Source organism: Ciconia boyciana, chromosome 14 (assembly GCF_034638445.1).
Source record: "Ciconia boyciana chromosome 14, ASM3463844v1, whole genome shotgun sequence".
Lineage (NCBI taxonomy): Eukaryota > Metazoa > Chordata > Aves > Ciconiiformes > Ciconiidae > Ciconia > Ciconia boyciana.
In genome coordinates, this window is record NC_132947.1 from 8198063 (window position 1) to 8212726 (window position 14664).

The window sequence follows — 14664 nt, forward strand, 5'->3', positions numbered from 1 at the left end:
TCAGTGCTTTTTTTCTGCTTTTTCCATTCTCATTGCAAAGAGTAGCATTTAGTTGTTGCATTCCACACTGAAGTGCATAGGATGTGAAACGATTAATTCTTAGAAACAAAAAAGAGAGTGAGAACTGGGAAGACAGCTATTTTGAAAATATTAATAAGAAGCAACTTTTCTATATAGGGCAACATGGTTATGCATTTACCAAGCTCTCTTCTTGAAAACATTATAAAATGGATATGTACATGCAATTGGATTAATGAAGCAGGAGTACCTTATGCATTTTATACTGTTTTCCTACATTTAAGAAAGTACAAATGTCTTACGAAGCCTCCTTAAAATGATGACATTAAAACTTGCTATAGAGCATGCATACCTTAATAGTTATTCTTCATCCACTTCTGCTACAAATTGTGAATGGTGTTCTGGTGACTTGCTGTGTGTTTTGCTTAGATGAAGTTTTACTGCATGTTTGCTCGCAAATGTCCGACAGCACAACTTACATTTGAACTTAGAGTCTGTGTCCTCTTCTCCAGCTATTGTTTCAGGAGATCTTTGAACTGAAACTCTGGAGATTTCTTGCTCTACCTTGGTTTGCTGCTCCACAGCCAGCCTGTTCATGTCTTTCATTTGGAAACCTAGATGAGATTCTAAGTGGCTAATGTAAGTAGACGGGGTTCGAAACTGAGATGCACAGTCACTGCAATAAAAGACTGGATGTCCTTTGTCCATGTTTTTCAAAAACTTTGTTCCTCCGGTTTTCCTAAGTTGATACTTGACATTTGCCAACCAATGGCTGATGGTGGTCATTGACAGTCCAGTAAATTTTGAAATCTGCATGCGCTCTTGTGGGCCTAGATCTGATAATAAATATTTACCTTCAGATGTCTGGAAGAGGCTGGAAGCAAACTGAGCTTGCAAAATGAGAAGATGCTGAGGGTTCCAGTTTGACTGTCTGCCCTTCCTTTTATGCAGAGTGGAGACTTCTGTTGAGACATCCTCAAAGCGTCGGACATCTATTTCCAATTTCATAGATGGGATCCTTGAAGATGCAGCAGGTTTTGGTGTAGTAGCTTTGGGAAGAACTTTGACCATGTCAGCGATGTCAGACAGAGCGTGTTTTTGAGGTGGAGAAGTACAAGATTGTGCTTGAGCTGACTCAGCTTTCTTGCCTTTGGATTTGGTCAGGTCAATAGGCTGATCATTGTTTTCAAACAAATAGTGCCTGGATACACTTGCAGGCTTTGGTGGGGTTGGAGCAGGAGATAAAACTGGCTTCTCCATCATATTTAGGTTAGGTTTGTGGAACATAGAAATTGTGCTAGAGCTGGGGCTGGAGTTGGATTGAGGCCGTAAAGGCTCAGTGGCTTTGCCCAAGTGATTATTCAGTACTGACTGCAGCGCACTGAGAGGGTTGACACAAGGCAGTTCAGACGAATGGTTGGCAGCAGCACAACCATTACTAAGAGAAGCTGCTGTCGGTTCCTTGAGGAGTGGTTTTTCTTTTCCGCTGTCCTCTTTAATTTTATCTTCTTCTTTCAAGGGACATGGTTCTGTCTTTTTTGGCTCCACAGAGGCTTCAGATTTGAGGAGAGGTTCTCTCTCGCTCTGGCTGAGTGAGGCAGGCTCAGCTTGGATGCCCTCTTTAGCATAGTCCTTTTGTACCTCCTCCTTGTCATCAGTTTCCTTCTTCACTTGAGTGCACTGGGCCACGTTTGCTGAGATAGGGACCAGAGGCATGACCTTCCACTTCGGAGCTATCGGCCTCAATTTATTGGTGATCGTTGGCCTGATTTGCAGTACTTGGGAACCCACAGGCAAAGACGGTTTAGCTCCTTCTGAGAGCTGATAAGCTGCGTGGATGCTGGGATATGCACTCCAGCTGGGCGCTCCATTTTGAGCTTTATTGATGGCTGTTGTGACAGTGTTCTCCAAGGACTTTAAAATGTCCCCACCACCCTTTGAACCATCTTCTAAATCTTCTTCTCTGAGGTACTGGTATTTCATTGTGGGATCCAGTGGTTTCTGAAGAGTGTCGTCATACTCTTCAGTTTTTACTGCTTTCTCATCTTTGTTTGCATCATCAGCTTTCTTACTTTCTTTTTTTAGTTCAGAGGTGGGAGCTATGCATTCTGCAGATGATTTACTGGTTGATTTTGAAACCGGGCTGTCATTGGCTGGTGCTTCAGACAGTGATTGCATTTTTTCCACAGCTAAAGGATCCAGAACAAGTTGCTTTCCCTTCTTTGAAGCTGAACTTGTGACTTTCAAGAAATGGCCAGTGACCATCATATGGGTCGTGAGCTGCTGCAAGGTATCATGGGAACTTCCACATTCCATACACTTCAAAATCTGGGATTTACAGGCCTCAAACTGCCACGTATAGCTGGCGCCATTCTGGTAGCCATAGCGGTTGTTAGATGATAACTGCAGGTTTGCATTCTTCTGAGGAGAAAAAGTATCTGAGAAAGACCCTGTCGTGGAATCAGGGGAACAAGGCCTGTTAACATCAAACACACGTTTCTTTGCTGGAGTGACCATTTTTGAAGAAATGGTTGGTACCGGCTCCTTCAAAGGCACTTTTTGGTAATGTTTTGTTTTTATCATATGAACACTCAGATCTTGAAGGGAATCAAAAGAGTCACCACAGAACATACATTTCAGAACTTTTTGTGCATCTTCCTTGTCCATGTCCTGGAAAGCCCTTTTTCGGGGCTTTGAGTAGCTGGTAGGTCTGTGCTTGTCTTTTTTATGGTTGTCATCTTGGTAGTGACCTGTCTCATTCATATGAACCGTTAGTTCTACCAGTGTGTCATAGGCAGCGCTGCACTGCCGGCACCGAAACCGGCTGGCACCTGTGAAGACAGTTCCACACATTTTGCTGCTCTGCCTGTAGAGCTGGACCGAGCTGAACAGGTTGGGTTTCGAGACAGGTCTGGAAGGTAAATTCTGCTGTAAGCTTTTTGACAGTGCATCTTGGTGCCAATCAAAATCAGCTTTGTTCCCTCCATTTCTGTTGTCACAACTCCTCTTTTCAGAGTTAGACAACTTGAAACCCAACCCTAAACCTGTCCAATAAGAGTCTGACAGTATGTTGGCATACACCGCTGTCATTTTATCCATGCAATCATGTGCTTCATTCTGGCCTTTGGGATGGATGCTGGTTTTTGGGTCCTGTGGCTCTCTAGAGCAAATGCTTTTAATATCTGCCACGTGGTCACTACCATCACTTAGTAGTGATTCATTTTCTGCATCCTGGTTAGATATATGACTGACAGGGGAATTCTGGTAGCTAAAGTTCCCTTTCTGCTCAGGACCCACTTCGTGTTCCTCATCCGTGCCAGTGTCATTGCTGCCCTGGAGCTGAGCAGTTGAGTTGTTGTCATCATCATCTTCTTCCTCCTCCTTTATATCTTCCTCTTCCTTTAAATCTTCCTCTTGGACATAACCTGAAATGTAATGTCAATATATGAAATAACTTGTTAAAGGAGAATACTACAGTTCGAGCCTTCTAGTTTCACTATGTGTTTTCTTTACCGGACTTCGTTTTAATATACAACTTTATTGCCTGTTAGTTCTGGAAGCGAAAAAAGCCAAATGATGTCTCTTTTTGTGAAGGTTGCTGCATTTTATTGGCAGATGATCATAATTCTTTATAACTGCCAGAGATTCTGAGTTAATAATTTTCCTGTCATGGGAGTATAATTCTAACTGTCTTGTAATGGGACAGTTGGAAAATTCATATGTAAGAATTTAAAGTTTATACTAAAAGCTTCAATTCTATCAAATTGTTTTTAGCCTCAGTGAAAGAAAGGGTAGAATTGTCAAGGAACAGAAGAAAATAACTGCCATAATCTTCCTGGTTCATAGCATCATCTAGGTACAGTAACCTTTTGCCACTTGATCACCTAAAAATGCACTTTAGAATGTACACAAATAATTTATATGTCAAAATACAACATCTGAAAGTGCTAATAGGCATAAGTGGAACTCTTTTGTTTATAAAAGTAATGCACTGTGTACCATAAAAGCAAATTGCACTTCAGTAAAAACAAATCCATAAATTTCAGGGCAAGAACCCTTGGAAGTTATAGAAGAGTATTAGGATGTGACAGAGGTAGACCAAAGTTAACTGTAAAACTGGAAAAGTGGAACAAAACCAGAAAGATTTTCTTTGACAAATTAACTATTTAATTAATAAGATGAACTTGATACTGGAAGAGCTGTAAATTTTAAAATTAATTAAGGAATTCAGTTGGGTTTTTTTTCTGACCTTATATCAGCAGTAATTCTGCCTAAGTTACAGGAGATAACCTGGTTAAAAAAAGACTGAAGAATTAGAGAAGAGGATTTTTAAGGGTGAACTGGCTCCATTGCAGTCACTGGATAAATTCACAATGACTCAACACAGTCAGCAATTCACTCCCAGACCTCACCAAAAAGGGATGGAGCAGAATGAATGGTTCAGATATGTTTTCACAAAACCCCAGTGTAATTTTTTAACAGCTACTGCAAAGCTGTTATGCACAATGCAAGCAGACATTGAAACAATTCACTGTTATTGACAGCCACTCATCAAAACTAAATGCTGATTTCAGAAGTACAGGTCTTCGTAGGAGATATGATGACAAGCTCTTCCAGTTAGGTGCAAACGCAGTGCTGCTAAGCCTAATGACGGTACTGCAGTCTCACAAGTACTTTGTTGTGTTTGCTTAAGATCTAGATTTGTGTGTCAGGTAAGTACGTAAAAAAAAAAAAAATAATGTAAAAAGCCAAAACCCCCAAATCAACACTGCCCTTAAAAATAACTAAGCAAAAATAAAACACTAGTACTCGTAATTGTGAAGTAACCCTAAAAGCTCAGAAAGCACAAGGTAAATGACCCTAAAAGTGTTATTTTTTTAAAACCCAATTCCTTCCCATCTTCTGAGAAAAGCCATTTTATGTCTTTTTGAGAACCTGGCTCATTTTGCTCCCTTGAATTTGGTACTCCACAAATTATATCCTTTTAGCAAATCAAAAGGGATGGGCAGAAAAGGTAGAAGCATTTTGATTAACATATGGAGAAAGACTTCCACAGTTTTTTCAGGTATGTGCTTCAATTTTTCAATCTATTTGCATGTGTATCTATCTCACCCCTTCCAACACATGTTTACCATCAAGCCAAAGAGATGAACCAGAACTAGAGGAACTGTTTCCTGGATGAATCTGCAGCAGAAGAAGAGGGAAATGATGGCTCTCTCTCTGGATGGGCTAAGAAACCCACACAATTTGTCTTTCCTACACCCTTCCCACGGTCTTAGGACCTGCACAGATCACACCAGCTTAGAGCTGGGCTTGGCTTACTCCCGCGGTGATAACAGGCAGCTTCACAACCAGAGGCAAAGATAACAGCAGTGGCTATGAGCAAATGACCTGGACACCATTTTAGCATGATAAAATAATAATCACATAGTAGGAAGAACACTGTGCTCTTCAGCAGATGCTTTCAGCAAAGAAGCTAAATATTAAATATTAAGTGTTAAATATTTATAAATAAGCCTTTTAGTAGTGTGTTGGTGTACAGTAAATATTAGTAGCCCCATTTACAGGTGATCAGACTAAGGCAGGCAGCAAAGACAACAATAAGAACAAAATACTTTTTTCTTCTCCCTAAACTTCTTCCCTAATAACTAGACAATACTTTCCATGTACCCCTTTCTGAGCTCATACATTTTTCAAGGGGACAAGGAGAATGGAGGGACATGGAGGCGGCAAAAGCTCCTACACGTCATGAGCAGTAACCTTGTTAAACAAGCAGCATGAACTGATGAGCCGGACTGACATGGTTCTCGCGGTGTTAGAGATAGCGAACAGCGTAGGTAGCGACGCTGGCCCCTTGCCAGGATGTATCACAGTGCCAAGCATATTACACTGAGCAAAACAAAAATAAGGAGGGAATCCAATGAAGGAATCAGACAAAACAGACAACAAATAGCATTCACACAGTTTTGGGTCGGTGCAAATTTGATTCTCCATTTCAGCACCAATTCTTTGAATACCATTAACCTGTTTTTCACTGGAAGGTAATTTTTTCCTTTGGAAGATACATACAGTAGTTTCTTCCTCACAATATCCTTTGTCCTTCTAAAAGGATTTACTAGGAGAAGTACAAGTACCAGACAGCTGCACATCCCCCACAATACAGATAAAATTTTCTGCTTAATTAGGCATTGACATGTTTACTATAACCTTTACAGAAGAGTAACTCGTGCTGAGAAATCCTCTTTTTTTGTGCCTGTATAAGATACAGACACAATCTTATGAAAGTGGTAAAAGTAACTTATTAGAAAGCACCAACAAAATTTCACAAAACCATCAGTCAGGTCCGTTTTAATGGTTAAAGGTTCTGGGCAGCTTTGAAAACGCATTTCAGTATCCCACTTGTAAAACCATTTCTGTTTATTTAAATGATTTAAATTGCTATGGGCATTTTAAGGACAGTGGAGACCTCTTCTGTGCAGACAACCTAGGGTACAAGAAATGCACGTGTCCTTCCAACAGTGGTTTTTAGTAAGATTTCATTGGACATGAAGTTTCATATGAACTGATGTAGCTATTTAATAGAAATAACATTAATTTAAGTGGATTTTGCATTATTTATTTTATGAGTAAAGGGTGTCTTAAGCCTGTACACCCACATGCTTTAAACGCAGTGTCTGTAATAAGTAGCATAAATTTTGCACATCATACTGATGTCCATATAATAAATTGTTGAGTGACCTGTTCTCTTCCCACCAGTTCTCCCCCAGGCTTATTCTGACATTCCAGACCTCTGAGATGCTCATATATAGCTGTCTTACAGGAAAAAAAAAATTAAAGAAATCCAAACTCAGTAATCAGATGAATGCTTCCTCCTTTTCCCAGATGAGAATTTTTCCCACCAAAATTAAACAGGCGCAGGCAGAGATGTAAGATGGGCAATGTGCAGTCCTGAAGAAGTGGGGGACTGAAATTTCACAATCTTGAAGACTGGACAAAACCCAGGCGCTTCAGAGCATTGAATGGAAGCAGTTTCTGGCTTCCTAATTGGAAATACAGTATTTGGTTTTAGTGCCGATTGATCCCAAGATAGCGTATGTCAAAATCATGACATCAATAAGGATAATATTATCATACGGATAATAATCATAAATACAATTCTGAAATGTTTTAACTTTTTTTAAAATGTCCCTCTGTGCCTCCGTGATTGGATTCATGGTAACTCAAGAAATTTGCTTCTCTAGGACAAGGGTTGCAATAAACAGCTGATTCTTTGTGCTTCAAAAGATAACATTTTCTTAGATATTTCTAGCATATTTCTACAGCGTAACTAACAGAAAGCAGGTCCAGTTAATACACCTGCAAAAACTCTTTTTTGAACGTGTGGGTCTAAAACTCCATCCACGTCCACCTTGAAGCCTTGACCCTGCTATGCAGACAGCACTGAGCTAAGCTCCCAGGGATGTTGAATCCAATATTGACTTTCAGGCCCTCGCACCCCCAACGAACCTGTGATTTGCACCACGTTATACATCACTTCTGACCTTGAATTGTAGAGTGTGAATACATCTCTTTTTTTTTAAAGCGTTCATTCTGACTGCTAACTTTTCCACCAGTGGATGCTATTTTCACTCAAATTTGCTCTTTTTCCACATAGAGAAACATTTCTTAAAATATATATATACATGTTTCTTTCCAAGACTGGAAAATTTATTTTCTGCCAAGAAAACGGACAGTGAATCATTGTCCAGAACAACACTGCTAATCCGGGTAGAACCCATGCACCATCTGTACTTCTTCATATATATATTCCAGTTTTACTTGAAATAACATCATTAGTAGAGCAATCTCACAGTGCTATAAGGTGATCTTGTTTCCTTCTTGTCTGGCTTCAGCTCAAATATCTTTTTGTGTTTGGCAGAAGCTGTTTCTTTCTCTGAAATATTTCATGCAGCTAATAGATAATGACCACTTCTCATTCCTTTTTCTCAAAAATGTCTAACTACATTAGCTACCCAAAGACAAATCTTAACCTGGCTCTTTGTAGAAGTTCATAGCTATAGATTCATCCCAGTTTGAAAATCAACTGAAGAGATAAATTGGCAAGTGAGGAAAAAAAATCCCTACTCTGTTGCATAACTCTTATATCAAAGACACTTTGGAATTTAACAGGACTAAAACCAGTGTAGCACTCTGGAAATGCAATGGAGTTTCATAGAAAGAACTCTCAAAACATGAAATTTGTAATACAAGGGTGAATTATATAATTTCAGAGCTTTTTAAACTATGTTAACAATTTCTGTACCGGGGAAATAACTTTCTGTTAAGTTCTGCAAGATGGAAAGAAAATGCAGGGAAAGGTTACCATTCTCACCACAGAGGGAGCAGAGAGTGTCTGGCTCTGAATCATGGCTGTAGGAGATGAAGGAGCATCTCCATCATCTAGTCTGAATGTCCTGGTAGTGTGAGGTTTATTCTTAAAGCTATGTGGATGCTGAGGAAGTTTTTAGATGTTCTCAAAACCTCAAAAAAGGCTGAATATGCTCAACTGCCTCTTTTCTGGGAGGCCAGTTAATTATTTTGGATAGTGGGAAGGTATTTGCACCTTCTGCTGCTATTACTATTTACCATCACATCCAAATTCATTTTGCAGTGGCTCAGTAAGGAAGTTTCAGTCACCACCCTAGGGGTGCCATTTTGTGTCCAAAACAACTTGTCATCTCAAAGGAGAGATTTTTCCCAATATTCCTTTGCCTTTTTTCTAGACCTTTATTTTTCAAATAGTTACAGCAGCTGATACCAGGGCATGAATTTCTGCCTGTTGCAGAGTAGGAAAAGAAACATCCACAACCATCCACTGCTGGAGGATAGAAGCAACCTCTGTGGTGCCAAGCTTGCAAGCCACTGCAGCTTAGGAGCAAGGAAACTTGGAGTGGCTTTTGCCATAACTGAATTTTAACATGCAAAGGCAATTCCATGGAGCCATAACCATTATTTATATATGACGCTGAAATGAAGCAATTTTGGGCTTTCATTTTGTTGTACTCTAATTAGAGTTGTATTATAAAGTTTTCTATTAAATGTCCAATTTCCTACTGGTTAAGAAGGCAAAATACCCACTAGTTTCGGTGGGACTTTTAGCAGCACAAAGGAGAACAGATTATGTCTTTTGTACATTGCATCCTACACAGTTATGAGTCAAATGAAAATGAGCAGTGGCTGGAAGCATATGTGCAGGGAACTGGCTTGTGAGTGACCCATAAACTCAAAGCAAAACCAATAATAAAACAGGAAAAAAAAAACAAACAAAAGGAAGGCTGAAAAAAGAGAGGTGAGCTGATGCGCTCTGCTGAGCTGAGAGCCGATAGCAGGGACAGAATTATTATGGAGTTTTTTCTTCAATAATTTTCCTTAAGGACGATGTTGTTTATATAGTCAGTTATTGCACTCTGAAAAAAAAGCAACTTCAGTCAAATTTGCCTTGCTCTGGATTCAGTCAGTTTGAATGGCTGAATTGCCAGGTGCTAGCTGTTGCAGAAATGGATTTAACCACGTTCAAAGCCAACAGTTCAAGTTCCTTACATGAGGGCTTACGGTGTAAGTGAATAATTTGCCTTTGGTTAAAACCATCTCTGTTTGTTATTTTCTACAAAGCCCTGGAACTTACAATTTCATTGTTTCAACCAGCTGAAGGTGTTTGACATTCTCCAGATTGTATTTTCAACCAATATGCTTCTAATGAAAGCTATGAATCATTGCATCACTTGAATGCAAAGAACCCGACCTTCACAGCCCTTTGCTGTGCACGAGCAGCAGCCCCCCGCCTCTGCTGCCCTGTCCGTCTCAGCTGCCCATCCCTCGCACCAAAGTCCTCGCCCTGTCCTCGGCAGGCAAGTTTTAGACAGGTATCAGGCAGTCATCACATCACCACAACATCAAAACGCTTTGCATTTAATTGCTAGTACAGACACAAAGGGTGCCTTCCAAAACGCAGTTTGGTCCTGAACAATTAAAGGAATACAGTAGCAGCAAATAGGTTTTCCTCGTTAGTCATTTTAATTGCAGTAAATCACTTTACTGATGAAAACATAAATGTGAAACTTTTGTCTCTCTTTGCCTTTCTTCTGTTTTCTCTTGTCCTATTTATTGTTGTGGAACACAGCAGAGTGGCTTTGTAAATTTATAGATTACCTCATTTAAAATCCAAGTTTCAAATTATGTTTTCCTTCTTTCATTATCCTAGGTTCCCCTAAATACCAATCTAAATTTCTTTAAATGGCATGAGCTACCAATCAGAATCACAAAAAAAAAAATATCTATATAAATTGAAATTGTAATGAGTCTTACCAGTGTATTGCTAGCACTTTGGTTCATTTGATATGAACTTTGTTTTTTTAAAGTACCACATGGTAAGGCTTTGAAACTTCAGTTTGTAAAAAAAAACTGTAACAGCCTTACAGCCTTTGAAGTCACTACTGATATAACTCTGAACAGATCCATTCAAGTTCAACTAACATCAGACAAATGTTTAGTGTATCAGAGGAAGCCACAAAAGCAAGGATTTCATCAATATTTCACAACAGCCTCAGGGAAACTGTAGATTGCAATGCTGTAGGGCAGCTAATGGAATTACACACAAGGGTTTTGTACATTTAAAATAAGCAGCTACTAAAAATATTACCCTTCAGTTTGATAGAAACTGTATAAAACTGCAGATGGGAAACAATTAAATAGCTACCAACATTTATCCATGTCAGCCTGATAGGTCATTTAATAACAGGTATTTCTTTCCTTCTTTCTTTTTTTTCCTGGTAGGGCAATAATAAAGATTAACATTTATGAAAAGTAGCATAAAATATAGTACAGCCAAATGAATAATTAAAGATGCTTCTGAAGAATTTGTTTGCTATTGTATGGCCGTGAAGACTGCTCTTCAGTAATGAAGTACATTTATATTAAATACAATTATAAATAGAAAGAAGATGAGGATTAGGTTTATGGACACTTGCTTTTCATCCTAAAAAAAATAAATCTTTGACTCGTTCCTATTGAATCCATGGCTTATCTCATGGACAGTATTTCTTCACAACGTACTCCCCTTGAAAGGAGTTGGGCCCTGGCTTTGAATGTACGTGGGGTACACTTGAAGCTGGACATATTAGATGTAATAAACCAGTGAAAGATCAACACTTTCCCTGAAAGGCTCTTGATCGGAGTGAAGAATTCTGCGTATGAAAGCACAATGTTTATTCTAAAAATAGATCCATATAATCATATTGCTTTTCATTACTATGTTCAAGGTGTAAAAATCTTGAAGTACTAGCTCTTCACACAGTTGTTTTTGAGTGTTTAGGTATGGTCTGCTACTGTGGGAAATTACTGTTTCTGTTAATAACTGATGCTTGTTCACTGCATTGAATAGCATGATGTGAGACAAATTATTTGATTATTATTTTTAAAAGGCTGCTTATTTCTTGGCCTCTCCAATTCAAAAGAGACCAGCTTGGCTAAATACAATGGAGTACCGAGTCTCATGCAGAATAATTTAAGCCCCAATTCAAGAAAGCTCATAAACATGTTAAGTTTGTCCCATTTGGGGTAAGAGTAGATAGGCTTATCTGCCACAAAGAGAGGCTATGGCATGATGATGCTTCACTGCCATAATTACTTAATAATCAATTATTAATATGTAAACAATGGCAGCCTGATTTCAGTAATGTGACTAAGGATTAAATGAATCAGCCTTGATACAAAATCTGCCAGAGCAAGGGGCTAAGAGACAGGCTCAGCTGTCGTAACTCCGGCATCTGCCACTGATTGCTGAGGTGGCCTCTTGCAAATCACACAGGGTCAGTTCAAAGCTCAGATATTTTTACAGATAACCTCCATGAACAGCCCTTTTCTCTTCAAAATCCCAGCCTCTCTGCCTGCTGAACTGCAAAATGCTGCTTCTTGTGCACGTTCTGCAGGAGCACACTGGGAAGTGCATTGTGCTTGCATGGTGAACTGAAAATCTAGAGCTACCTGAGTACTCAGCTTCACGATCCAGTGATGGGTAGAGATGAAGCCAACAGCAGTTCTTACATGTATGTATTAAAGCGCAGAATTCATGTGCAGCTGAAGATGCTGCATAAAATGCAAGCTCCTTGCAATAACTTGTTGACTAGCACTGAGTATTACAGCCTGTTTTTAGAAAATATTAATATGGCTTTAAAAGTACACTATTATTATAACATTTGTCTGAAGAGCAGTGGGCCTTGTGATTTTTCCCTTTGGATACACAGCCATACTGCAGCCCCAGTGAGATCTGCTTTAAGCCATACTTGCCAGTAATATTCATAAATCTGTGCTGGTTACTTATAGCTGGTTAAACCATGGCTGCAATATCATTTGTCTCTTAACATCTCTTTAGATAAGGTACATAAGTAGAATGTGGGAGTGTAATGAAATATATCTTCCTCATCTTCTTGCTTTGTTTTGATCTTGCATTCCAGGCAATAAAAAACTGCAAATAGTTTTGAAGTGTGAATTTTCATTTGCTGGGATTTCAGCGTAAAAGGGACACTAGTGAAGAATACACAGATCATCAAGTGTTTTATTTCCCTCTTCATTTTCTTTTCAGGAACATACTGTTGCAAATGTTGGTCCAAATGAATAGTCTGTTTCTTTTGTGACAAATATTATGGCCAACAAACACTGACTTTTGACCATTAGACATCCCTGCACTTATAGCCAAATAACCATCAAAGCACTAAGCCAGCATGAAGGTCATTACCCCAGATGGCATCTTACTTCGACTAACTTCTCAGATATGTAAGCAATAAGCAGTTGCAAGAGATTGATATGATACTTTGTGAGTAATTTGGATGAACTATAACACTAACCCAGTAAAGTATTATAATTTTAAATGTGTCCAGAAAATAATTGAAATTCTGGTTTAGCTTCATCATAATGCACAGTGCTGGGTATATTTAACAGCTGACTAGTTTAGCATGAATATTGCTTTACAAATGAGGTCATATTGTTTTTAAGAAACAATATTGCTATCAAACATGTTTAGGAGGAAAAGCAAGAGATTATGAGTACACTTTTAACCTTTCTGTCTCTTTCTATATCTGTTTACTATGGTGATTTAGGTACTCAGTGTTGTTTGAAGGCAAACATAGAAGGTTGTGGCATTTAAAAGAGATCCAGTAATGAGCAACTGGCAGTCAGATTCTTTCTTATTATTACTCTGTCACAAAATCTCTGTTCTACATCACTCCATCTTTGCAACACCAGTCAGAGATGAGAAAGGTCAAAACATCTCCTTCAAACATACAGTCTGTACACGCACACCACCATTCCTGAGTCACATACAACAGCCAACATTCAATCCATGCTGTGGAAAAGAACAGAGTCCATAGGTAATGAAGTTTCATTAGGGAGAAGGCTCTCCTCCTGCTGGCATTGATACAGTCCAGGTCAGGGTGGGATCGCCTACTAATTCTAGTCTACAGGTTTCTTTTTTATCCCTTACCCTGTTGTCAGAATGAAGGATACCTAAACAAGACACCTAAAAGAGTACTTAATATATACAATATGTATGCATCCACCTACATAATGTTCAGACATTTCTCTACCCAAGGAAGTGGGCACACAGAGGGCCTGATCCTGCTTTTCACTTCTCATTGCAGTCAATGGTGAGAAGGCATCAGCAACTGTGATAAGAATCAATCTGCGATCCTTTGAAAACTGTTTCAAAGATGGAAATAACTTCTTTTAAGGACCTGCCCAAAATACTCCCTCTGTGAGAGGCACGACCGCAGGTGAGCTTGTGCTGGCTTTGGTAGCATGAACTTGCAATCATTTTTACCCGAAGTTTTGGGGGAATCATATCTTATCACTGTCTTAGTAGATCAGGCAAATATACTGCAGCTTTATTATTTCCATTGTAATTTTATTAACGTATTGCCCCCAACACCAATACTGCGCTACAGAAATCTTTTACCAACATGGAACAAAAGTCTTCCTGCCCCAAAAAGCTCCCAGTTTTGATACCCTCCAGTGCTTTCCTTTCTCTTTCCAGGCAATCTGGGATGCTGCCCTACTGTTTCCTTGCAGATATGAAGGCCTATTAATAGCAAGAGTACTAATAATTATCAGTAGTAAAATTAGTACTGTTGATTTCATTCTGCATGAAACTTGTATGAAACAAATCAATCCACGTCAAAAGGAAAAGCTTCTAACTGATATGGAAAAGAAACATAGTTTCCAAGTATCTATCAAGATTATTAAAATAACAGAAATTTCAAAGAAAAAAAAAGAAAAATGATTGTAACACTAATATTAAGCTGTGTTCTTTTAAATTGTGTCTCAGATGATCCAAGGAAGGACTTAGATCCAAGGCCAGTACACAGATCATTTACAGATCATAATCGCCACAGTCTCAGTGTTGCATTCCTGCCTTGTCCTAAGTGATAACTGAAATTTATCATATGGGACAAAGCATAAAAAACCAGGCGGCAACAACAGGAGGCTGCAGCTGCACAGGATCAGCTTTTCCTGAATCTCAGCAAGAAATAACAACTATGAGTTATGGTAAAAAAATCCAATAATCAGAAAGGTCACCTACTGACAGAAACGACTTCTTCAGCACAGGTATCATGA

The 14664-nt window shown here is 39.0% G+C and overlaps 1 protein-coding gene across 6 annotated transcripts in view; it reads right to left on the reverse strand.

The window, feature by feature from the left end:
* Positions 1-14664, reverse strand: part of TSHZ2 (teashirt zinc finger homeobox 2) — a 233335-nt gene that overhangs the window by 91866 nt on the left and 126805 nt on the right. For all 6 annotated transcript variants that reach the window (XR_012045178.1, XR_012045177.1, XR_012045176.1 and 3 more), the window contains exon 2: positions 371-3443. Coding sequence is in view for 2 of the 6 variants with exons in the window: in XM_072879526.1 (XP_072735627.1) it covers positions 379-3443 (3065 nt within the window). In the remaining 4 variants the exon portion in view is untranslated. The remainder of the gene's footprint in view (positions 1-370; positions 3444-14664) is intronic.